The sequence below is a fragment of the Triturus cristatus genome, chromosome 4_1, assembly GCF_964204655.1.
Source record: "Triturus cristatus chromosome 4_1, aTriCri1.1, whole genome shotgun sequence".
Lineage (NCBI taxonomy): Eukaryota > Metazoa > Chordata > Amphibia > Caudata > Salamandridae > Triturus > Triturus cristatus.
In genome coordinates this window covers 69,778,231-69,802,871 of record NC_140585.1, presented here as the reverse complement: position 1 = coordinate 69,802,871, position 24,641 = coordinate 69,778,231, and the positions used below count along the sequence as shown (strand labels likewise).

Sequence of the window (24,641 nt, the reverse complement as noted above, 5' to 3'; positions counted from 1 at the left end):
ATGCTTGGGGTGATTGCCTCCCCGGCCTGTCTCCACTGTGATGCGGGAGAGGGCACATTTCTCCACACAGTATGGAGTTGTCCAGAGTTAGATTCTGGCAGGGGGTGACCACATGCCAGGATAGGGTTCTATCTTGGTAGATCCTAGCAGGACCAGAGCCTTATCCTTCTCCACCTCACGGATGACCCAGACGGAGATAGATATAAATTGTCCTTACTTTACCTGGGACTGACAATAGCCAAGCGAGATAACTAGAGAGTGGAAGGCGGCAGCCCCCCAGTCGTTGGCAGCACGTAAGAGGGGGATGGACCACTGCATGGGATTAGAGAATGTGGTATACAAGGCAAAGGGTAGCCACCAAAAGCATCCCAAAATCTGAAAAAAATGGCAGACTATAGGGTATAGACTTAGAACTAGTCGCCCTGTACACCACCGGATTGATGATGGAATCTGGCATTGCAGGGGGGAGGGGGGAATCATACAGGAGTGAGATGACCAGTATATCACTCAGGTTACATTTATGTATGGCAGTCGCTGTGAAAAAGAAGACGGATCTAAAGGACAAGTATATTCTGTTTGTATTGTTTATTTGCTTGCAATTTTATTTTGCTATGTAGGAAACCTCAATCACAAAACCAATCACATACGTTTAAATAAAAAAAAAAAAATGAAGAACAGCAAGGCTTCTCTGGTAACCGCAGAAAGGCCAAAAGAGCTGGTAAGTAGCCCTCAACAGTGCCCAAACTAAGGCGCTGCTAGGTGAGGGAGAAAACAGCAAAACTTCAGATAACTTGGACTGTAAAGGGTGCTGCACCAGTCCACAAATTTGTCTCAATAGCTGGCGTACACAGATTTAGTGGAGGGACGTCTCGTCGCCAGGATATCAATAACCTCAGGGTGCAGGTCGAAGGAGGTCAACGGTCAGCACTCTCTCCAAGCATGGAGTTGCAAAGTGTGCAGGCCCAAGTGCAGAACCCCACCCTGCTGCTGGCACAGGAGATCCTCCTAAAGGGATAGATTGATTGGAGGACAGAAGCTCATGTGCAGGAGTTCCGGGTACCACACACTTTTGGCTCAATCTGGTGCCTCTAGACCCCGGTCATTCCTGATCTTTTCTAGAACTATAGGAGGACGAGGCAGAGGCGTGAAGGTATACAGAAGTTCTGAACAATATTTTAGATGTAATGCATCTACAAGTGAGAGCGGATTTGGAAGCTTCAGAAGTGTTGACATTTCCTGTTCTCAGCGTTCATGAAAATATTGAGCCAATCTTCTCTCCATTGCTTGAAGACGCCGTGCGCCATCTCGGGTTGGAACTCCCATTCATGATCCACTAGGCACCTGCAGCTGAGTTTATCTGCTCTGGTGTTTAAAGAACCCGCTGGGTGGTTCACCATCGGGGAAATCCCTTGGAGGTCCTGCCACTTCCAAAGGCGCAAGGCCTGCTGGCCCAAGATGCCAGCCTGTTCTGACGGTTGCACTAACATATGGCAGTAGTACTGTCCCTGAGCACCTGCACCAGCTGTTCTGCGAAGAATTCAGTTGTGATTTTAACTAGTTCATAGTGAACCCAATTATTTTAGGACGTTATTGTCATCTGGAGGTGGTAGACGACTGCCTTGGGTGAGCTCCCCTTCAACAGTCAGTCGCTGAGGTAGAAGTAGACTGGTACTCTCGACCTCCACAGTTGTGCAGCGACCTTTCGTGAACATCCGAGGGGTACTGATGAGCTCAAACGGGAGCGCTATGAACTAAAAATGCTCTGGGCCTACCATGAACCGCAAGTAGCGCCTGTGGGCCTGCAGGATTGGGATGGGAAAGTAAGCGTCAAGTAGGTCCAACCCCACTATCCAGTCTACAGGGTCCAGAGCAGAAAGGACTTGGGCTAGTGTTAGCATCTTGAAGCTGTCCTACCTGAGGAAGGCATTGAGAGGGCAGAGATCTAAAATAATACGAAGGCCTCCATCCTTCTTCGGCACAAGGAAGCAGCTGGATTAATACCCAGCTCCTACTTCCATGGCTGGAACCCTCTATTTGGCCCCTTCAGCCAAAGGGGTCAGCATTTCCTGATGTAAGATTGACAGAGAGTTCTCCATCAGCCACCCAGAGGACGGGGGAACATGTGGTGCCAAAAAGGGGAAGATTGGCTCAGATGGCGATAGAAAGAGGGACTAAGAGGCATGTTGATGCCCTCGAACCCTCCTGGGAGTTAGAGAGTGATGAGACCGGGCAGCTTCCTGCTTGGATTTTTTATTTTTCTTCTTCGACAAACCCGAAGACTTAGACCATGACAAGGTCCTGTTCCGGAAACTGGATCTTCTATTCGACTTCGACCAGTCACGGCGCAGAGCCTTTTAGTGCATCACAGCGAATAGCTTTAGGGTTCCTCTGGGCGCAGTCACCTGAGGATTTGGAGTTGCGTTTCGACCCCATGCTCTACAGACAGATAGACTTGTGTGGGTCCGTCACAGGCATTTACTCAAGACGGTCCCTGCACAGTTTGAATCATGTCATTTTAGGAAGTGACATTTCAGCACACTGGATAATTAATGGAGTAAAACTCCGGTCAAAACCAGGAAGAACCTATGGATCCTTGTCTAAAGGAGTGAAAAGAACGGAACCGATAGCACGCATTGGGAGGTGCTCTTATGCAACGCCACGTCAATTCCAAAGCAAAACAACATCGGCACAGAAGTGCACAACACTACCTACTGGCCCAAAGAAGTACTGATGACAAGCTTTTGTATCCAATCTGACACGTGGTGGAGTATTCACAAGGTGAGGCATCTGTGGTTAGAGGAATCCATCAGAAAGAACAAGTCCAATGACAGACATTTTTAGGCATGGCATTTTATGCCTTGCCATTTCGTAACTACCTGAAGCTTTGCGCATTCCCCTTCATGGCGTGGCTTAGAGACCCTCGTCCTTAACTGCCCAACTGTGTCTGGTCCCAAGTCCTTGCATCTCCCTCCCTCCCTCCATCTTCTCCCTCACTAATAAAATATACAGTCTACTCCACACCTGCTGTGACACCGTGCTCTGGATCAAGGCACACGAAGGACCCCTCCCCAAGAAGGGAGCATAGGGAAGGCACTAGGCTACTGCTAGGAGGGGGCTCAGGCGTCCTTAGGCAGCAGCTTAGAGCAGTGGTGACCAAAAAGGCGCTATCTCAGCTGCTCAGATGCTAAACTAGGGAGGCGCTCTCAGGCCACGCGCCACCTCGTGTCAGCAGTGGATGGCCACAGCGCATCTACTGACAGGTCGATCTGAAAATGCATTGCCGCTCCCCCCGGCTCATCCCCTCCAGCTGCCTGTACTCACCAGTGCAGACGCAGGGCGTGCAGAAAGGCAGAGAGTCCCTCCATCACCAGCAGGATGGCTATGGTGAGTATGGCGAAGAAGCCGAAGACGGGCACCAGGACCACTCCCCAGTAATAATGAAGGTTTCTGAAACCATTGCGCATCACCATGGTCCACAGCACCTCGGAGAGCTCTGAGGAGACAATGGAGGAGACATCAAAGGAGGGACAAGAGAGGAGAGCCAGTATAAGAGGGGTTTGACATCAGAGCAGGGGTAAGAGGTGAGACATCACAAGAGGGGTTTGTCATTAGAGAAGGAATAAAAGGTGCGATATCACAAGAAGGGTTTGTCATCAGAGCAGGGATAAGAGGTGAGACATCACAAGAGAGGTTTGCCGTCAGAGCATGGATAAGAGAGGTGAGACATCACAAGAGGGGTTTGTCATCAGAGCACGGATAAGAGAGGTGGGACATCACAAGAGGGGTTTGTCATCAGAGAAGGGACAAGAGAGGTGGGACATCACAAGAGGCGTTTGTCATTAAAGAAGGGATAAGGGAGACATCACAAGAGGGGGTTGTTACAAGAGAAGGGATAAGAGGTGAGACATCACAAGAGGGGTTTGTCATCAGAGCATGGATAAGAGGTGAAACTTCACAAGAGGGGTTTGTCATCAGAGAAGGGATAAGAGAGGTGAGACATCGCAAGAGGGGTTTGTCATCAGAGCATGGATAAGGGAGGTGAGACATCACAAGAGGGGTTTGTCATCAGAGAAGGGACAAGAGAGGTGGGACATCACAAGAGGCGTTTGTCATTAAAGAAGGGATAAGAGAGAGGTGAGATATCACAAGAGGACTTTGACATTAGATAAGAGAGAGACATCACTAGAGGAGTTTGTCATTAAAGAAGGGATAAGAGAGGAGAGACATCACTAGAGGGGTTTGTTATCAGAGCAGGGATAAGAGAGGGGAGATATCACAAGAGGGGTTTGTCATCAGAGCATGGATAAGAGGTGAGACATCAAAAGAGGGGGTTTGTCATCAGAGCAGGGATAAGAGAGAGGAGAGACATCACAAGAGGGGTTTGTCACAAGAGAAGGGATAAAAGAGGTGAGACATCACAAGGGGGGTTTGCCATCAGAGCAGGGATAAGAGAGAGGTCAGACATCACAAGAGGAGTCAGTCATCAGAGCAAGGAAGACAAGACCGGTGAAATATCCGAACAGATCGCTTGTAAACAGCAATTTTGCTTCATCTGAGTGAGGGGGCAATTAACGGCGGAAGGCACTAGTGTTCAGCCAAATAAAGCAAGATCAAAGGTTAGCAGGGGTTCATGATCAGAGCTAGGGGTCGGTCAATATCATCAGGATACTGTGCAAGGGTATGGGTAACATCACAGAGCAAGAAAGGGGGACCTTATGACAGCACGAGCCCCTCACTAGTGCATGAGAGAGAGAAGGAATGTAGAGACATAGATCAGGAATGGAGATAGATAAGGAAGGGGGAGCGAGAGAGATAAGGAACGGGGGCGAGAGAGAGATAAGGAACGGGGGCGAGAGAGAGATCGGGAATGGGCAGAGAGAGATCGGGAATGGGCAGAGAGAGATCGGGAATGGGCAGAGAGAGATCGGGAATGGGCAGAGAGAGATCGGGAATGGGCAGAGAGAGATCGGGAATGGGCAGAGAGAGATAAGGAACGGGGGCCGAGAGAGATCGGGAATGGGCCGAGAGAGATAAGGAACGGGGGCCGAGAGAGATCGGGAATGGGCCGAGAGAGATAAGGAACGGGGGCCGAGAGAGATCGGGAATGGGCCGAGAGAGATAAGGAACGGGGGCCGAGAGAGATCGGGAATGGGCCGAGAGAGATAGGGAATGGGCCGAGAGAGATAGGGAATGGGCCGAGAGAGATAGGGAATGGGCCGAGAGAGATAGGGAATGGGCCGAGAGAGATAGGGAATGGGCCGAGAGAGATAGGGAATGGGCCGAGAGAGATAGGGAATGGGCCGAGAGAGATAGGGAATGGGCCGAGAGAGATAGGGAATGGGCCGAGAGAGATAGGGAATGGGCCGAGAGAGATAGGGAATGGGCCGAGAGAGATAAGGAACGGGGGCCGAGAGAGATCGGGAATGGGCCGAGAGAGATCGGGAATGGGCCGAGAGAGATCGGGAATGGGCCGAGAGAGATCGGGAATGGGCCGAGAGAGATAGGGAATGGGCCGAGAGAGATAGGGAATGGGCCGAGAGAGATAGGGAATGGGCCGAGAGAGATAGGGAATGGGCCGAGAGAGATAGGGAATGGGCCGAGAGAGATAGGGAATGGGCCGAGAGAGATAGGGAATGGGCCGAGAGAGATAGGGAATGGGCCGAGAGAGATAGGGAATGGGCCGAGAGAGATCAGGAATGGGCCGAGAGAGATCAGGAATGGGCCGAGAGAGATCAGGAATGGGCCGAGAGAGATCAGGAATGGGCCGAGAGAGATAAGGAATGGGCCGAGAGAGATAAGGAATGGGCCGAGAGAGATAAGGAATGGGCCGAGAGAGATAAGGAATGGGGCAGAGGGTGCAGGAGTGGGTAAATTAGAAAGGAAGAGAGAGGGAGCAGGTGTGGGTAAAGCAGGAGGGAAGAGAGGGGGCTGAGGAGAGAGGGGGCTGAGGAGAGAGGGAGTGAGAGGAGAGATGGAGGGAGAGGAGAGAGGGTGCAGGAGTGGGTAAGGCAGAAGGGAAGAGAGAGGGAGGAAGAAGAGAGATGGAGGAAGAGGAAGGCGGGTGCAGGAGTTAGCAAGGAAGAATGCCACTGGGACCAGTCAACGAGCGAAGGCTGCAATGTACTCACGGGCATGTGCCAAGCTGAGCGCCCAAAGCCGCAGGTAGGACGCTGTGTTGGAGATGCAGCCCAGACAGTACTCGATGGTATGAATGGCTTGATGCATGAAGACGTCAGACATATCAAACTGGGGGGGGGGAAAGATCAAAACACCAGATATTAAACCAAGCTGTGGACCAAATGCTACATGTAGAGATGCAGGTGCTGCCTTCAAAACTCATCTATTAGACAAAAACTCTCCGATAATCCAGGAAGAACTGCCCTCTAGAAGGGTTTTTTTAAGGGGAATTTACCAGTGGATTGTTCGTACAACAGCTCCTTGAGTAGAATGTTCATCTAACAGGCGCTATGAGAGGGGAACACTCGTTAATATAAGAAGTAGGAAGAACTTGATATAAAAGACTGAGAACTCTTAGAAAGGGATGTACTATTAACAAATAAAATCCCCAAGTATTCCGATAATTTGTTATAAAATATGGTGCATCCCTGCGTTTCCCCTAACGCTGGAGCAAATAAAGCTGGCTGTGCTGCAGGGGTGATTGTTTATGTGCAGGAAGGGACACCTTCGTGCACACAAACAATCTTGAAAGGTGATTAGCTCTTTCTATATAGAATGCAGAACACGTAGAAAGTGCAAAAAATGAGGCTAAATACAAAAAATTCTCATCGTATTCATTCCAACTCCTGGCCTTAGTTTTTGGCGCTGCCCCAGCCTTGTAAATCTGGGGCAGCGTCAAAAAGCAATGGGTGTTAGGGTGGAATGCGCACTGCAACACCCACTGCACGCCCCTTTGACGCAGCAGACTGCAGCGGTAAGGGGTATATTTACAAGGTGGCGTTAAGCCACATTAAATGGCTTAGCCCCACATCCTAAACATGGGCACTGGAGCAACGCGACCGGAGCGTCCAAAAAAGTGTCTCTACGGTGGCGTTAGTGGCTTGTACATATGCCCCGTGTTCTTCTAAATTTCCTCCGCATTTGGTCAAGTCCCATGACATGTCTATGAAGCAGAAACAACCCTTGAGATGGAGACCTCCTTATTAAAAGCTTCAGGGGCTCCCCAAATAACGTCATTCATTTGTGTGATCAGAACTGGAGCTGGTCACCGGGACATTCCAAGCAAGAGATACATGGACATATGACCACCAAGGTTTGTGAAGGGAGAGAGTATTGCATTTAAATGTATTTGGAATTTTTACTGAACACATAAGATCTATAAAAATATTAACTAATCAATGGAAAACAGGTACATTGAAAATGATGGGGAACAATTACTATGTAAAACAAATAAAGTTAGGGAGCAAAGCTGTAAGAATGAAGAAGCTGAAAACTGGAAAGGGTTGTAGCCAGCCATGATCTCGTGTTAGCGGGTGGTTAAGATTTTGTGGTATTATTTTTGGTTGTTTCAGCATCGTGCATTGCTCACTGGAACAGAGTCTGCGCACTTTATGAATGCGTAGGTCAATATTTATAAAGCACAAGCGGATCCGAGACCCACCTCTTGCGGACCATGCTACAACACTTACCTCTTCGTGCTCACTCGCCCCAAGCTCGAGGTCTTCATCGACACTATTCACAGACCCTGTGGTCTCTCTCGAGGTCTGTGACCGCAGGCGCGGTCTCGCAGAAGTGGGCGAGTCGAGCAGCGGAGAGGTCTCATCCAGCGTCTCGGCGTCTCTAGCCAGGGAGTGCTGCTGTACAGAAGAGAAATAAAGGCCACCACTGAATGATATTGAGACAACTTGGCTTGGTCCTGCGAGCGCCACAAATAAGAATGAATGCTGGCACTCTGGGCTTTACACTGTGTCTGGGGTTTGAGGAGTGTCTCATGCCAGTAAGGACACCTGCTGGTGGATCTCCTCTTCACAGACAAGAGACGAGCCCTGCACACTTGTAAACCTTATCTGCTGCCTTGACCTTCAGAGTTTACCCTTCAGAGTTTATTTGCTCTTTTTCAATCACATGCAAGCAAAGTCCTATCTCCAGAGATGTGCAGCACTGGGTATTCACTGGATTGCATTCACTGTGTAAAGAGGTGTCAGGGTCTCTGAACTCCGCCTCACTTGCTGTGCTGTGGCGCTTCCTTCAATTTTCCTCCTGTACGGACACTTTTGCTACCTCGCTTGCTATGCTCCTTCCTTCACCTCACGCGCTGTGCTGTGGCACCTCCTTCACCTCGCTGACTTTGCTGTGGCATCTTTCCATCCTTGCTTTACTTTGCTGTGGCCCTTTCTCCACCTTGCTTTACTGTGCTGTGGCCCTTCCTCCACCCCGCTTTACTTTGCTGTGGCCCTTCCTCCACCCCGCTTTACTTTGCAGTGACCCTTCCTCCACCCCGCTTTACTTTGCAGTGGCCCTTCCTCCACCCCGCTTTACTTTTCTGTGGCCCTTCCTCCACCCCGCTTTACTTTGCTGTGGCCCTTCCTCCACCTCGCTTTACTTTGCTGTGGCCCTTCCTCCGCCTCGTTTTACTTTGCTGTGGCCCTTACTCCACCTCGCTTTACTGCTGTGGCCCTTCCTCCATCCCGCTTTACTTTGCTGTGGCCCTCCCTTCACCTCGCTTTACTTTGCTCAGGCCCTCCCTCCACCTCGCTTTACTTTGCTCTGACCCTTCCTTCACCTCGCTTTACTTTGCTGTGGCCCTTCCTACACCTCGCTTTACTTTGCTGTGGCCCTTCCTCCACCTCGCTTTACTTTACTGTGGCTCTTCCTCCGCCTTGCTTTACTTTGCTGTGGCCCTTCCTCCACCTCGCTTTACTTTGCTGTGGCCCTTCCTCCGCCTTGCTTTACTTTGCTGTGGCCCTTCCTCCACCTAGCTTTACTTTGGTGTGGCCCTCCCTCCACCTCACTTTACTTTGCTGTGGCCCTCCCTCCACCTCACTTTACTTTGCTGTGGCCCTTCCTACACCTCGCTTTACTGCTGTGGCCCTTCCTCCACCTCGCTTTACTTTGCTGTGGCCCTTCCTCCACCCTGCTTTACTTTGCTGTGGGCCTTCCTCCACCTCGCTTTACTTTGCTGTGGCATCTTTACCTCTTCCCTCGCTGTGCTGCGGCACCTCTTCCTCACACTTACTCTAGCTGTGGCACCACCTCCTCTCCTCACTTACTGTTCTGTGGCCCTCCGTCCACCCTGCTTAAGCTGTTTGTGGGACTTTCTCCACCTCGCTCACTTGGCTGTAGTAACTTTTCCTCTTCCCTTGCTGGACTGTGGCCTTTCCTCCAATTATCGATACATTTCTGTGTATTCTGTCAAAGGAATGGGGACTTTAAAGTTTTTTTTGTAACCCTCCTAGCCAGGGTCGTCTACAAACTCTCACTTTGATTGTGCAGCAAAAATGTAATGCACATAAAACCAAATTTTGTTCTTTGGTAGAAAACCCCCTGCAACTTGTCTGTCCTTTTGTCCAGATGGAGTTCCCCAGCTGGCCCCGCAGGTTGGAGTAGTCCAAAATCTCGGTGTCAAATTTGATAACCTTCTATCCTTCCAACCGCAAACTGATTTTGTGGTGGGCTCCTTCTATGCATTTTGAAAACCGGTCTGTGTTTTCTCGTTTTTCAGCCAGGAAATCAGTTATTCTGGCACTCATTACATCCAGGTTGGATTATGCGAATGCCTGCTATTTGGGTTCGCTGGGATACTGGATTACCAGACTGCAGGTAGTCCAGAACGTCGCAGCCCATTGCTCCATACCCCGCTTTTGAGATGGCATGTGTCCCCTTACCTTCACTGGCTCCTGGTCAGGAAGCGCATTCTATTTAAAGCTCTGGTCCTGGTCTATAAAGCGTTTCATCACCCTGGACCGGGCTACTTGGGCTTCAGAATCAGATTCTATCTTCCCACTAGGAATCTGTCTTCAGCTAACAGGCTACCAGCAAGGGAACCCAAGATGTGTCACACCAGAGCAGGAGGGCACGCTGTCTTCTATCTGGGGCCGTCGGCCTGGAATAAACTCCCTCAAGACATCCGCTCAGTGGAATCAATTTCCATTCTTAAAAAGCAGCTGAAAACTTGGCTTTTTGTTCAAAATTAGTCTACTATGAGCAGAGCACCGGACACTTCTAGGAGTAGCCGTTCACTGGCTAAATCGTGTTTCATTCATTCATTCATTCAGCATATGACCACTTACCCTGCTGGGGGCGCGAAATCTCCGGCTCTGCCGACTGTGGTGCTTCATGTAGAGGTAGATGGGGTCACCGAGGAGGAGAACCGGAACCGAGAGCAGCGCGAGGACCACGAGCGCCACCTGGACAATCACCTGCGAGAAAGAAACGAGAGTAGCTGCAACATCCTTCAGAACAGAACTGTAACAGGGGTGCCTTGTGAGAGGAAAAAGCAAAGAGGGGTGCAATGTTTCATCATGACGGATCTGCAACCGAGAGGTGAGAGAAGTGGAGAAGAGGGGCTGCAACGGGGCTTCAAGACGGATCCACAACCTGGGAGTGCGCATGAGAGAGCAAATGGCACAGAGTGGCTGCAATGGTGCATCTGCAACCTGACACGCAAGAGAAGAAAAGAGAGTGTGGCTGCAATGTGGCATCAAGCTGGATCCACGAACTGAGAGTGCGCGAGACAGGAAACACAGCATTGCATCATCACAGCATGGTATGCTAAGAGCAAGTGGAACACTATACTCGTGCAACTTTGAGAGCAAATAACCAACAGACAAAAAGAGTAGAAGGACAAAGATTTCATCGGAAGGATAAGAAGAATTCCGGACCCAACCACTAGATGGCGGAATAATGCACATCATGTGAATCCAAAAAAGATTCACGGTGTAAAAGTGATGGTTTCCAATGCCAGCGCCTTCACAACATGGGGGATAGCGCAGTGTGGAATGCTGTGCTACATTTCAGTTCTGTCTCCCCTTTTCTAAGCTGGCTTTCTACCAGTAACAAATTGTTCTACCTCCTCCCCCTCTAGCCCTCACCTTGTGATGAAGGCTGCACAGCTGAAGTATACTGGAATACCGAACCTTTTATCCATTCGCCAGCTCTCCGTACCAGACCTTCTCAACACCTGTTCCTCTTAAACTGAGGTGCTTCTGGGATGCTATTCCCGCTCAGACACTTCTCTAGATCATACACTCTTGTACAGAAAGGATTAACGGGGTGCCCAATAACCCTCCGTGTACCTCATACTATGGGGTGCTGGGATGATAACATCCGCTCTTTGCCTATTTTCAGTAAATGTCTTGCATGCAGCGGGTGAACCCCTTTTGTATCTTCTCCATTCCTGGTCTCATGCAGACAAGTTGTTGGGTACCAAGTCTCCTCTATGATTAGTGGTCATATTCCACATTCAAACAATGCAAGGTCATTTGGGGCCACCCATTCTCCCAGAGTCAAGCATGACGATGGGCTTGGAGATATGATACCCCCCCCGTCCCATGGGCACCTCTCAGTAGATAGCCAGGGTTCAGTTTGAGGTTGGTACCCTACTCTGCTCCAGGTCTTGGCATCAGATACTTTCCCATCTCCATACCTCACACCCGCACACACCATACTGCTGGGATATTTACCCCACCTACCATGCTCGCTAGTAAAATAGGTTGCTGCTGCTGGTTCACCACACCCCTTCTTTGCCCACATCCATCCTAAAAGTTGTTTTTGGGGTACCCTACTTGGGCTCCATACCTGAACTTTATACAGCGGGATATTGTTGGGGTCGTCCTTGGTAACGAAGAGGAACATGTTGATGAAGTGGATGAGGATGCTGGGAGCGGTGTGCGCCTCTTCCACAGTGAAGACGAACCACTTGTAAAAGATCATGAAGACCAGGTACCCGAAGAGAGCCAACATGAAGATAATCTCGGGCACGAATATCAGCAGGATCTTGTAGCGGGTCTTAAAGTGTCTGTAGGGGTGGAGAAAACGCACAAGCAAATGGGAACAAGTTAGTATCTGGGAGTGACTGCCATCCTACTCATGCTCTATGTCATATGTGAGTGACCGCCGTCCTGGCCATGCTCCATGTCATTACACGTGAGTGGCTGCCATCCTAGTCATGATTTATGTCATTACATGTGAGTGACTGTCATCCTCGATCTCATTACATGTGAGTGACTGCTGTCCTAGTCATGCTTTATGTCATTGCATGAGAGTGGCTGCCATCCTATCTATCCTTGATGTCATTACATGTGAGTGACTGCCATCCTAGTCATGCTCCATGTCATTACACGTGAGTGGCTGCCATCCTAGTCATGCTCCATGTCATTACACGTGAGTGGCTGCCATCCTTTGAGTGGCTGTCATGCTCCATGTCATTACACGTGAGTGGCTGCCATCCTAGTCATGCTCCATGTCATTACACGTGAGTGGCTGCCATCCTAGTCATGCTCCATGTCATTACACGTGAGTGGCTGCCATCCTAGCCATGCTCCATGTCATTACATGTGAGTGGCTGCCATCCTAGTCATGCTCCATGTCATTACACGTGAGTGGCTGCCATCCTAGTCATGCTCCATGTCATTACACGTGAGTGGCTGCCATCCTAGTCATGCTCCATGTCATTACACGTGAGTGGCTGCCATCCTAGTCATCCTCAGTCAATACATGTGAGTGACTGCCATCCTAGCCATGCTCGATGTCATTACATGTGAGTGGCTGCCATCCTAGTCATGCTCCATGTCATTACACGTGAGTGGCTGCCATCCTAGTCATGCTCCATGTCATTACACGTGAGTGGCTGTCATGCTCCATGTCATTACACGTGAGTGGCTGCCATCCTAGTCATGCTCCATGTCATTACACGTGAGTGGCTGCCATCCTAGTCATGCTCCATGTCATTACACGCGAGTGGCTGCCATCCTAGTCATGCTCCATGTCATTACATGTGAGTGGCTGCCATCCTAGTCATGCTCCATGTCATTACACGTGAGTGGCTGTCATGCTCCATGTCATTACACGTGAGTGGCTGCCATCCTAGTCATGATTTATGTCATTACACGTGAGTGGCTGCCATCCTAGTCATCCTCAGTCAATACACGTGAGTGACTGCCGTCCTAGCCATGCTCTATGTCATTACATCGAGTGGCTGCCATCCTAGTCATGCTCCATGTCATTACATGTGAGTGGCTGCCATCCTAGTCATGCTCCATGTCATTACACGTGAATGGCTGTCATGCTCCATGTCATTACACGTGAGTGGCTGCCATCCTAGTCATGCTCCATGTCATTACACGTGAGTGGCTGCCATCCTAGTCATGCTCCATGTCATTACACGTGAGTGGCTGCCATCCTAGTCATGCTCCATGTCATTACACGTGAGTGGCTGCCATCCTCGTCATGCTCCATGTCATTACACGTGAGTGGCTGCCATCCTAGTCATGTTCCATGTCATTACACGTGAGTGGCTGTCATGCTCCATGTCATTACACGTGAGTGGCTGCCATCCTCGTCATGCTCCATGTCATTACACGTGAGTGGCTGCCATCCTAGTCATGCTCCATGTCATTACGCGTGAGTGGCTGCCATCCTAGTCAGGCTCCATGTCATTACACATGAGTGGCTGTCATGCTCCATGTCATTACACGGGAGTGGCTGCCATCCTAGTCAGGCTCCATGTCATTACACGGGAGTGGCTGCCATCCTAGTCAGGCTCCATGTCATTACACGCGAGTGGCTGCCGTCCTAGCCATGCTCGATGTCATTACATGTGAGTGACTGCCATCCTAGCCATGCTCAGTCATTACACGTGAGTGGCTGCCATCCTAGTCAGGCTCCATGTCATTACACGTGAGTGGCTGTCATGCTCTATGTCATTACACGTGAGTGGCTGCCATCCTAGTCATGCTCAGTCATTACATGCGAGTGGCTGCCATCCTAGTCATGCTCCATGTCATTACACGTGAGTGGCTGCCATCCTAGTCATGCTCCATGTCATTACACGTGAGTGGCTGTCATGCTCCATGTCATTACACGTGAGTGGCTGCCATCCTAGTCATGTTCCATGTCATTACACGTGAGTGGCTGCCATCCTAGTCATGTTCCATGTCATTACACATGAGTGGCTGTCATGCTCCATGTCATTAGACGCGAGTGGCTGCCGTCCTAGCCATGCTCGATGTCATTACATGTGAGTGACTGCCATCCTAGCCATGCTCAGTCATTACACGTGAGTGGCTGCCATCCTAGTCAGGCTCCATGTCATTACACGTGAGTGGCTGTCATGCTCTATGTCATTACACGTGAGTGGCTGCCATCCTAGTCATGCTCAGTCATTACATGCGAGTGGCTGCCATCCTAGTCATGCTCCATGTCATTACACGTGAGTGGCTGCCATCCTAGTCATGCTCCATGTCATTACACGTGAGTGGCTGTCATGCTCCATGTCATTACACGTGAGTGGCTGCCATCCTAGTCATGTTCCATGTCATTACACGTGAGTGGCTGCCATCCTAGTCATGTTCCATGTCATTACACATGAGTGGCTGTCATGCTCCATGTCATTAGACGCGAGTGGCTGCCATCCTAGTCATGCTCCATGTCATTACACGTGAGTGGCTGCCATCCTAGTCATGCTCCATGTCATTACACGTGAGTGGCTGCCATCCTAGTCATGCTCCATGTCATTACACGTGAGTGGCTGCCATCCTAGTCATGTTCCATGTCATTACACGTGAGTGGCTGTCATGCTCCATGTCATTACACGTGAGTGGCTGCCATCCTAGTCATGCTTCATGTCAGTATATGCGAGTGACTGCCATCCTAGCCATGCTCCATGTCATTACACGTGAGTGACTACTGAGCTAGTAATGCTTCATGTCATTATATTCGAGTGACTGCCGCCCTAGTCATCCTCGATGCATTACAAAGAAAATATTTATAGTGAAAGACCTTTACAGTGAAACCAGTACAGCGGATATGATGGAAGTTGCAGAAGTGAAACTGTACACGTACAACCACCATTCCTGGTCCAGAAACCCTTGCTGCCCCAGAGACCCTCTGGCAGGTTACTTTGTGCCAACCAATCAGTGCCTGCTCCTCATCATGAGGAACCAACCAGGGAGGTTCTTCCCAAACCTTCAATTTTTGAGGCTTTAAAATGCTTTAAGCTGCTGTGGGCTCAGAGAAGCCGCCAACAGGTGATCGCTGCCTTGGATGTCGCGCATCCGCAAGGCTGCCAGCGAGCAAGTATCTGCTCTGCAAGGTCCTCGAGCTCGTGGCCACGGGTTCAGTTTCACCCAGATGCAGATTGAAAAGTCTCCCTCCATCAAGCACATCATGGTAGAAAGTCACCAAAACCAATGTTTAGACGGATGACCCTAAGGGTGGCCCCCTCAGAAATCCTCATCACAATGAAGACCAGCTGAATGAGTATCCACTGAATTACTCTGGGGCGGTGCCGTCCAGAGCCCTTGGGTGCAGTGCTGTCGGGGACAAATCTAGGCCAGCAGCTGTTCTGGGACTGTCTCCAACAAGTAGTGTTGAGATTCCATGGGTGGGCACCTCGACCTTCTCTTGGTGGTCTCAAGACTTTGCGTTTACTGGTGCGATTTCAAGGCACTGTGTACTGTGGTCAAAGGTCTACGGCCCTCTTGACCTCTACGTGCAGCCCCCCTGGTGAACAGCAACATGCACTTATTAACCTGCAAATAAATGCTTGCCCATTTATTTAACATTTTTAGATGTCTTTACACAATCCCTGACCCACCCAGACCCCCCTACTACCACTGTGCTGGCATCCGTGCGTCCCTCGGTCACACCGCATACATACTTTGGGGCCCCTGGGAAAATGTTTGTGAGTACCCATGGTCCTGCGGGATCGAAGTTTGAGAGGACAGCCAGCATCTCTGCTATTGCAGCGACCTCCAGGAAGTGGCTGAAAATGAGATTCGCCACAGGGGGAGAACACGGCTTGTGCGCACTCTGCTAGGTTCAGAGCCGCGATAACACGGCTCCTAATGTCAGCTGCCACAAGCCAAGGTCGGAAGAAGGCGGCTGCAGCCTCACAGCTCGGCCAAGCATTGGCACCTGCAACTCAGTGTGAGAGTCCCTCAACACTGAAGACAGAGCGCTGCAGCCAAGCCTTGGCACCTGCAACCACCTGTATGAGTCCATCAACACTGAAGAAAGAGCGGTGCAACCAAGCCTTGGCACCTGCAACCCTGTGAGTCCATCAACACTGAAAGACAGAGCAGTGCAGCCAAGCCTTGGCACCTTCAACCCTGTGAGTCCATCAACACTGAAGACAGAGCGGTGCAACCAAGCCTTGGCACCTGCAACCCTGTGTGCGAGCCCATCAACACTGAAGACAGAGCGGTGTAGCCAAGCCTTTGCACCTGCAACCCCGTGTGCGAGCCCATCAACACTGAAGACAGAGCTGGGCTTGAGGTCCTGGCTGACGAGGCTGGGAGAAGGAACAGGACGCACCCTCAGTGAAGGACACTTAGGGCGCCGTGACATCCATGAAGTCAGTGCTGAAGGCTGAGTTTGCATCAGCTATGAGATCAGAAGAAGCCAGCTGACACCGGTAGGTCTCCACGCGTGGAGGACTCTCCGGCCCTGCTGGGAGCGCAGATCGGCTCTGGCTGTTAGATGAAGGATCCCAATCTCTAAAGACTTTGTAGCTTTTATTTCAGCACCCTGAAGTATTTCTCTGTAACAACTTTCCTCTGTAGCGGATTTTTCTGCCTAATGGCCTAATCGCCTCCTAGCCTGTCCCTTCCTTTCTCACACACGGGGTCTGGCCCCACCATCTTTGCAGCCGCCACACCTTTACCAGGTGGTTCATTTTCTCGGTTTACTACAGCAACACTCAGCAGAGGCCTTGGCAAGTAAAGATGCGGCTACAGGAACAAGTGTATTACTACACCAGGAAACCAGCATTGGCTCTGGATTCCCTGCTCCCTTTTTGTCACAGGATTCACAAAGCACCTAAAATGTTCTAATTTCTCGATTTATTTATTTGAAGTTATTTAATCCCAGACACTCCAATAAAAAGTATTCACTCTAAATGAGAGGTTTTGAAATTATTTTTTTTATTTTAATTTATTATTTTAAATTATTTTTTATTTTAAAGAAAATATTTGCAACATATAAAAAAACTATTTTTAATAAAAATACCTTCTCAGACATCATCCATCATTTCTTTTTCACAATAAAACACATTCTTCTAGTCCCTAGAAGGGGGGTGCAAGCTTCCAACCCGTAGATTCCAATCCCCATAAAACAAACAGTTTGCTCCTTATGCACTTTACACAAGTGCAAAATAACACAAACAGCAGCATTTGAGGAAACGTGGACTTAAAACGCACCCTGTACATGCAGGAAAAATGGACTGCCCCAGAGACTCCACCCCTCACTCAACAACGCAGACTTTCACAAGATGTGGACGACACAAACTATGCCGCAAGAGCTGAAAACAGCTGTTAGTATTTGCACTTTGTGAAGTCTAGGACTGTGCACAACTTGACCAGCTGCCCAAGTTTCTAAAAATAAAATAAAAGTGTTTTGAAGAAGAATTCTACAACTAAAAAAAGGGTTTTGCAGATTTGTTTGTTTTTTCGCCATATTTTACTTTTAGCATGCTTCCTCGCCCACGTTCTTCAAATAAAAAACATGATCAGTTCACTGCGGCAAGTTACAGAACGTGTCAGACCCCTGGCATCAATAAATGCCCCCCCTTGATTGAGGGTACTCACCAGACCTCCAAGGCAAGAGAGCTAAAGTGGGGTTTGGGATCTGCGGATGCCAGAATTGTTCTAGGCAAGGAGGTCCTTCATCAAAGCCCAATGCAGGCTCTTCAATCTTTGATGAGCAAGAGGCGCATATACTGCTGGCATCAATGATCGCTTGGATAGGTTATGCAAACACCATGTACTTCAATCTTCTCCAATACAGTAGCTGCATTCTCACTTCTTGACGCTAGCAGACGGCGCAGAGCGCAGCTGTAGTTCACATGTCCCACCACTGCGGGGCAGCACTTTGAATGTCTATCTAACCCAAGTACAAGGGCAAACTAACATTGCTGAAGTTCATTGAGCACAAGTTCAAGATTCACTCACGTGAAGTTGAAAATGCTGAGGATGACCCCGAAGGTCATGTGAGTTATCCCGAATATCACCGACATCTTCATCTTGAAGGAGTTCAGGAAGTTGAGTTTATTCGAGGCCAGGCTCCAGAGCTGGAAAGAAGGAGAAGGCGGGTCAGCAGGATACGGCTTGCAGCACCCTGCACTACCAGGGCTAATTGAAACATATGGGGGGGGGAGGGGGGGGGGGAGCCGGGGTAGATCCCACCCCCAAGACAATCCTTGCTGATTCAGATCTGATAGCCCATTCTCTGTCTCCTGCTTTGGTTTTGTGCTTAAATCCGGTTGCTCCACCTTCCCCGACCCTGGTCTCTATCATCCCCCACCAATCGGCAGCACTTTCAAGGCACATTCTTCAAACATCTTTATTACATTACCCTTCAGCTTCCTCAGACAAGCCTCAGCTCATGAACTGGCCCTCTGGTTAAACGTACTCACCCGTCAAAGTAACTATACCCTCAGGTAAGGACTCTTACACCTGGTCTTTTCCTCCTCATCTATATGTACAACCTGGAGGTACTGGAGTCACTGCAGATATATTTAAATGCATCCCTCTTAACTCCACTATATGTACATTTATTATATAAAGCGCTCTGACGTCATAGCATAGCATTTCCGCGCTATATAAAACTCTCAATGTATGCACCCTTCGATAGATGGTTTCACAGACTGTGTGGTTACCAGAGTTAATTACAAATGGTATGGTTTCTAATGCACATTATAATATACACTGGTGTACCTCGTTAGCGTCATACCTCATTAGTGGTATGCCTGACGTAAACCATCTATTCACCTCTACTCTGGTTGCATCATAGTCCGAGAGCTCACTATATATTATGGAGTTATTTAAGGGTCTTGGTCCTCCTTTTTCTCTCTGGTGTTTTCACATCAGAGGTTTTTAAATGTCTCTCTCCGCTATGCTCTTCACTGGGTTTATATCCATGGGACATTTAAACATTGCTTATAACTCACTGTTCCCTAATTTTATGTACTTGCACCCAAAAGGTATAAGGCTCACCCAGGAAAAATGTATAGGCCTCGTAGCGCCACTGTATTTTATCCCCTAGCTATGCAAGTGTCTCGTTTATCCGACGTACCTTCTAGCGCTTCTATGTTTACACCCAGAGGTAATTAAATGCATTTATTACTCTTAGCCCTACTCTCCTCACCGTATTTAAATCCCTGTGGAACTTAAAGGTCTCTTTAATACCTCGTCTGTTCTTCCTCTACTGTAGTTATAACAGCTTTATTTATTTCTAACACAGTTTTAGCAAAGGGGAGGTTTTTTAAATAATATATAGTAAAATTGCACTTGCAATTTTTATTATTAGGTAGAAATTGACTTTAAATGTTTTAAGGGCACGTTCTCTTAAATATCGGGCTGCCACCATCTTGGAAGGAGGGAATTTAGCGGTCTAGTCCTCGAAGTGCTGCGCTCCACTCCACTGTTTATGAGCTTCAGCTGCAACAATGAAGCGCCAAAGGCAAGCCCGTCTGTTCCCGTCAGGGTCCCGGAAGTGCTGCCCGCGCGTACACCCATATAAAGTAAACACAGGGTGGATTATCTCTTTCAAGGAAGGGCTCTAAAGTGGATTCAGAGAGCACAGGATGTTTTGGGAGGAAAAGGTCAGCAAGGCAAGGGTGAAAAAGGTGCAACTTACTCCACACTAAAAGGGATGTTACTAAACTGTCGGTCTTTTGGTAAACATGCGGAGGAGACGGCTCTCAGTCTAGATTAAAAACATTGAGACCCATTATGTCTCACAGAGACATAGTTAAAGGATAGTACAGGACCAGATGTTCTTGGCACAATCCCCAAAGGATGCAATGTCATCTGCCAAGATGGAGAAAATGGGAGAGGAGGGGGGTGGCTATAATGTTATGTCCTCTCTACAAATTGAAAAAGGTGAACCTCTCAACTCTAAGTAAGCAGAAACCCTATTTTTTTATTTTATTAAATACCCTGACAAATCCTCCACCACATGCAAGCGGTTACATTGCCCCGACCTACTGCACTAATTTTAGAGCAATCTTGGCAGAGGTCGTTATACCATATTTACTGCAGTCTAATAACTTATGCTTTTCAGGAGATTTTAACATCTGGTGGGACAGTATGGGAAACAGGGATAATTAGGACTTCTATCATGCCAGGACTGCTCAAAATCTAGAACAAATAGGTTCACCCACACAAGATAAAGGTCCTATGATTGGTCTTATTGTCTCCACACGTCATGTACTAAAAGCTGCAAGACCTATTAAGTTCATATGGTCAGATCATCATACGGTACATCTTCAACGAAATAACTGTATTCAACCTAGTAGAGGGAAGCCCAACGGTCGCCATTTCTTAGGGCGATCATGGTCTAAGATAACACAAACAGCGCTTACAAACGCGCTGGTAGAGCTTCCAGGTCTAGACTAGACACCCAATAAAGAGGTAAATCCATTTGTAAAGGGACTTGACTGAGTATCAAAAGCTTTAGAGTCTGTTACCCCAGTCAAACCAAAGGTAAACGGGAGAAAACAGCCTTCCTTTTCCTGGTATTCTGGGGAATTACGAATCGCAAAAAAAGTTGTAAAAAGCGGAAACATATGGCGTCTAAATTATGGAGAAGAAGATGCAAGAAGATATAATAAAGCAGAATTTAAAATGTATACCAAACTGTGCAGAGAAGCTAAAAAGGTGCATGATGCAAAAAAAATCTTAGAAGTCAACAATTGAGACCGATAAGTAGTCACAATAGTAAAAGACCTAGAAGATCTTCGCTTCCCTCTCTGTGTAACACTGAGTTGGAGGCCTCTGCGGAACTACGCGACTCCATTACTTCTTTTTTCCACGACAAAATTATTAGCATCAGGAAACATTTCTCGGAGGAAGGAAAGGTGGGGAAGGTACCAGTGTACCCCCCCCCAGCGGCCCCCCATTTGCACCACTAACGGATTTTGAGCCCATAAAAGAAGAGGCAGTGAGGATCTATTAAAACAATCAAGCCAGGCTCCCCATTAGACCCCTGCCCAGCATTACCAAGTAACAACAGATATTCTAGCTCCGGTCATCACCGAGATATGTAATTTATCCACAGACAGTGGTCTGCCCTAAGCAATGAAAAAAGGCGCCAAATCCTGCCAATCTTACAGAAACCTACTCTCGATCTTACTGTATTATCTAACTCCATACCAAATTTCAAGATTACCTTCATTGCTAACATTTTAGAAAAAGAAATGGACAGACAACTGAAGAAGCATTTAGAGACTAATAACATTTGATACAACAGAGGTATGCTTCAGACCTATGCACTGCACAGAAACTGCACTGCTTTCAGTCGTCGACAAATAAGGATGCTATAGGGCATGGGACGCAGCGCAGCGCTGATCCGGTTGTAACTTAGAGCGGCATTTAACATAGTATCCTACACTGTCCGATTGAATATGCTACTTACCAGTATGCATCTGTTCTTGGCATGTAGGGCTGCTGACATTCATATCTGTGCATAGATCGCCGCCTAGTGTTGGGTCCGGATGTTTGCACGTTGTTGTCCTGGAAGAGTCTTCGAAGTATCCTGAGATAGGTGACTCCTCCCCTGGACTACAGTGCGCATGGGCATCCTCTCCATCCCCAGATTGTTTTTCGCCATTGTGGCAGTGATGGAGTAGATACAGGAAGTGATGACCATGCTATACAGTAATTCAGAGAGCTGCAGCTGCTACAGGCGCCGGGGAGGAGGGTGGGCAATATGAATGTCAGCAGCCCTACATGCCAAGAACAGATGCATACTGGTAAGTAGCATATTCAGTTCGAGGCATGTGGGCTGCTGAATTCATATCTGTGCATAGAATACATAGCAGTACCTCCTATTAGCGGCGGCTACCAGTGCCAGCTGCAGCGGTCTGAAAAAGAGTTTTGAGAACAGCCTGTCCTACAGCTGCCTGCTGTTTTAAGTGTACATCTACACAGTAGTGTTTGGTAAATGTATGTATAGTGGACCATGTGGCTGCTCTACATATTTCCTGTAAAGGAATGTTTCCCAGGAAAGCCATGGACGCCCCTAACTTACGTGTTGAGTGGGCTCGTGGGGGAATCGTTAATGTGCGTTTAGCCTTTTGATAGCAAATTTGAATACATTTAACGATCCATCTGGCTATACCTGCTTTGGAAATGGCGTTGCCCTTGTGCTGTGGAGAAAAGGCAACGAAAAGTTGTTTTGTCTTCCTGAAGACCTTAGTTCTGTCTATATAGTACATGAGGGCTCTCTTTACATCTAGTGTATGGAGCATTCTCTCTGCTACATTCTGTGGATTTTGAAAGAAGACAGGCAGTTCAATAGTTTGATTCATGTGGAACTGCGATATTACTTTAGGCATGAATTTGGGGTTGGTACGTAGTACGACCCTGTTTGCGTGAACCTGTATGAATGACTCTTGAATGGTTAGTGCCTGGAGTTCACTAACTCTTCTTAACGAAGTGATTGCCACTAGGAAAGCTACTTTCCAGGTGAGGAATTGAATCTCACATGAGTGGAGAGGTTCGAAGGGTGGACCCATCAGTCGGGTGAGGACCAAGTTGAGGTTCCACACCGGTGCTGGTGGCTGTCTTGGGGGAATTACTCGTTTAAGTCCCTCCAAGAAAGCTTTGATGGCAGGCACTCTGAATAAAGAGAGGTGCTGCCTGTTCTGGAGATAGGCTGATATTGCGGTCAAATGGACACGTATTGAGGTGTATGCCAGATTGCATCGGTATAGGTGTAAGAGGTAACAGATTATATTTTGAATGGATGCGTCTAGCGGGTTAATGTCATTGTTGTTGCAATAAATGACAAACCTCTTCCATTTAGCAGCATAGCGAGCTCTGGTAGTGGGTCTCCTGGCCTCCTTAATGATCTCCATACAGTCAGGTGGCAGGTTTAGGTAGCCAAACTCTAGGACTTCAGGAGCCAGATTGCCAGGTTCAGCTGTTGCGGATCTGGGTGCTGAATTTCTCCATGGTTCTGCGTCAAAAGCGCGGGTTTGATCCGCAGCCTTTGATGCGGCACCACGGAAAGTTCCAGAAAGGTTGTGTACCATGGCTGGCGTGCCCATGTTGAACCAGGATGAGTGTCATGGAGTGCTGTCGCAGTTTGCGTGCCACCAGTGGTATCAATGGCGCTGGGGGAAAAGCGTACGCAAATCTGCCGGACCAGTTCATCCATATCGCATTGCCCTGCGACTGTGTATATGGGAACCTGGCGGCAAAGCTTTGGCATTTTGCGTTTTCGCTTGTCGCGAATAGGTCTATCTCTGGATGACCCCACTGCTGGAAGTACGGTTGGAGTACTGATGGGTGTAACTCCCACTCGTGCATCTGGTGGCTGTGGCTGCTGAACAGATCCGCCATCTGGTTGTCCTTGCCTGGGAGGTGTTCCGCCATGAGGAATATGTTCCTCTGAATGGCCCACTTCCACATGCTCTGAGCCAGATGAGACAACTGTGGAGAGTGTGTTCACCCCTGTTTCTGTATGTAGTACATGGCAGTCATGTTGTCCGTCCGGATCAACACGACCTTGTTGCACAGATGTACTTTGAATGCCTTCATGGCTAGGAAGATTGCCAACAGTTCCAGAAGGTTGATGTGCATCTTCTTTTGTTGTGTTGTCCATAGTCCCTGCACTGTGTAATTGAGTACATGAGCTCCCCATCCCTGGAGAGACGCGTCCGCTGTCAGTATTATTTGTGGAACAGGCTCTTGGAACGGTCGGCCCTTGCAAAGGTTTTGTGGATTCCACCAATGCAGAGAGTTGTATGCCCGACCGCTCACCAACACTAGGTCTTTTAATTGCCCGTGAGCCTGATTCCATTGACGTGCTAAGCACTCCTGAAGCGGGCGCATATGTAGTCTCGCGTGTGGTACTATGAAAATGCAGGAGGCCATCATGCCTATCAACTGCATGAACACTCGCGCAGGAAGGGAGTGTTGGGGCTTGAACTTGGAAATCAGCATTTGGATGCTGTTGATCCTCACTAAATTTGGCTGAGCTGTGGCTGCCAGAGTGTCTATGGTCGCACCTAGGTACTGTTGTACGTGTGCGGGTTGGAGATGTGATTTTGGGTAATTTAGTGAGAATCCCAGACTGTGAAGAAGCTGAATGGTAAGGGACATGTGGCTGGCACATTGCTGGGCTGATTTTGCCTGAACAAGCCAGTCGTCCAGGTAGGGGTAGACGTAAACGTGTTGCCTCCGTAGATGTGCAGCCACGGTAGCTAGGCACTTTGTGAAAACTCTGGGTGCTGTTGTCACTCCGAAGGGGAGGACTTTGAATTGATAGTGCTGACCCTGAATGGTGAACCGGAGATATTTTCTGTGTGATGGGTGTATGGGTATGTGGAAATACGCATCTTTGAGGTCTAGCGTGGCTAGGAAATCTCCCTGTCTGAGGAGCGGGAGAACCTGCTGCAGGGTGAGCATGTGAAAATGCTCTGAGAGAATGTATTGGTTGAGGGGTCTCAGGTCTAGGAT

The 24,641-nt window shown here is 48.7% G+C and overlaps 1 protein-coding gene across 1 annotated transcript in view; it reads right to left on the bottom strand.

Annotated features, from left to right (window-relative positions):
• The window catches only part of LOC146839549 (V-type proton ATPase 116 kDa subunit a 3-like), a 137,434-nt gene that overhangs the window by 8,204 nt on the left and 104,589 nt on the right, over positions 1–24,641 (bottom strand). The window contains exons 14-19 of the mRNA XM_085650816.1: positions 18,126–18,244; positions 11,755–11,974; positions 10,248–10,376; positions 7,647–7,814; positions 6,129–6,246; positions 3,322–3,493 (exon numbers count right to left, since the gene is read on the bottom strand). Coding sequence (XP_085506942.1) covers positions 3,322–3,493; positions 6,129–6,246; positions 7,647–7,814; positions 10,248–10,376; positions 11,755–11,974; positions 18,126–18,244 — 926 coding nt within the window. The remainder of the gene's footprint in view (positions 1–3,321; positions 3,494–6,128; positions 6,247–7,646; positions 7,815–10,247; positions 10,377–11,754; positions 11,975–18,125; positions 18,245–24,641) is intronic.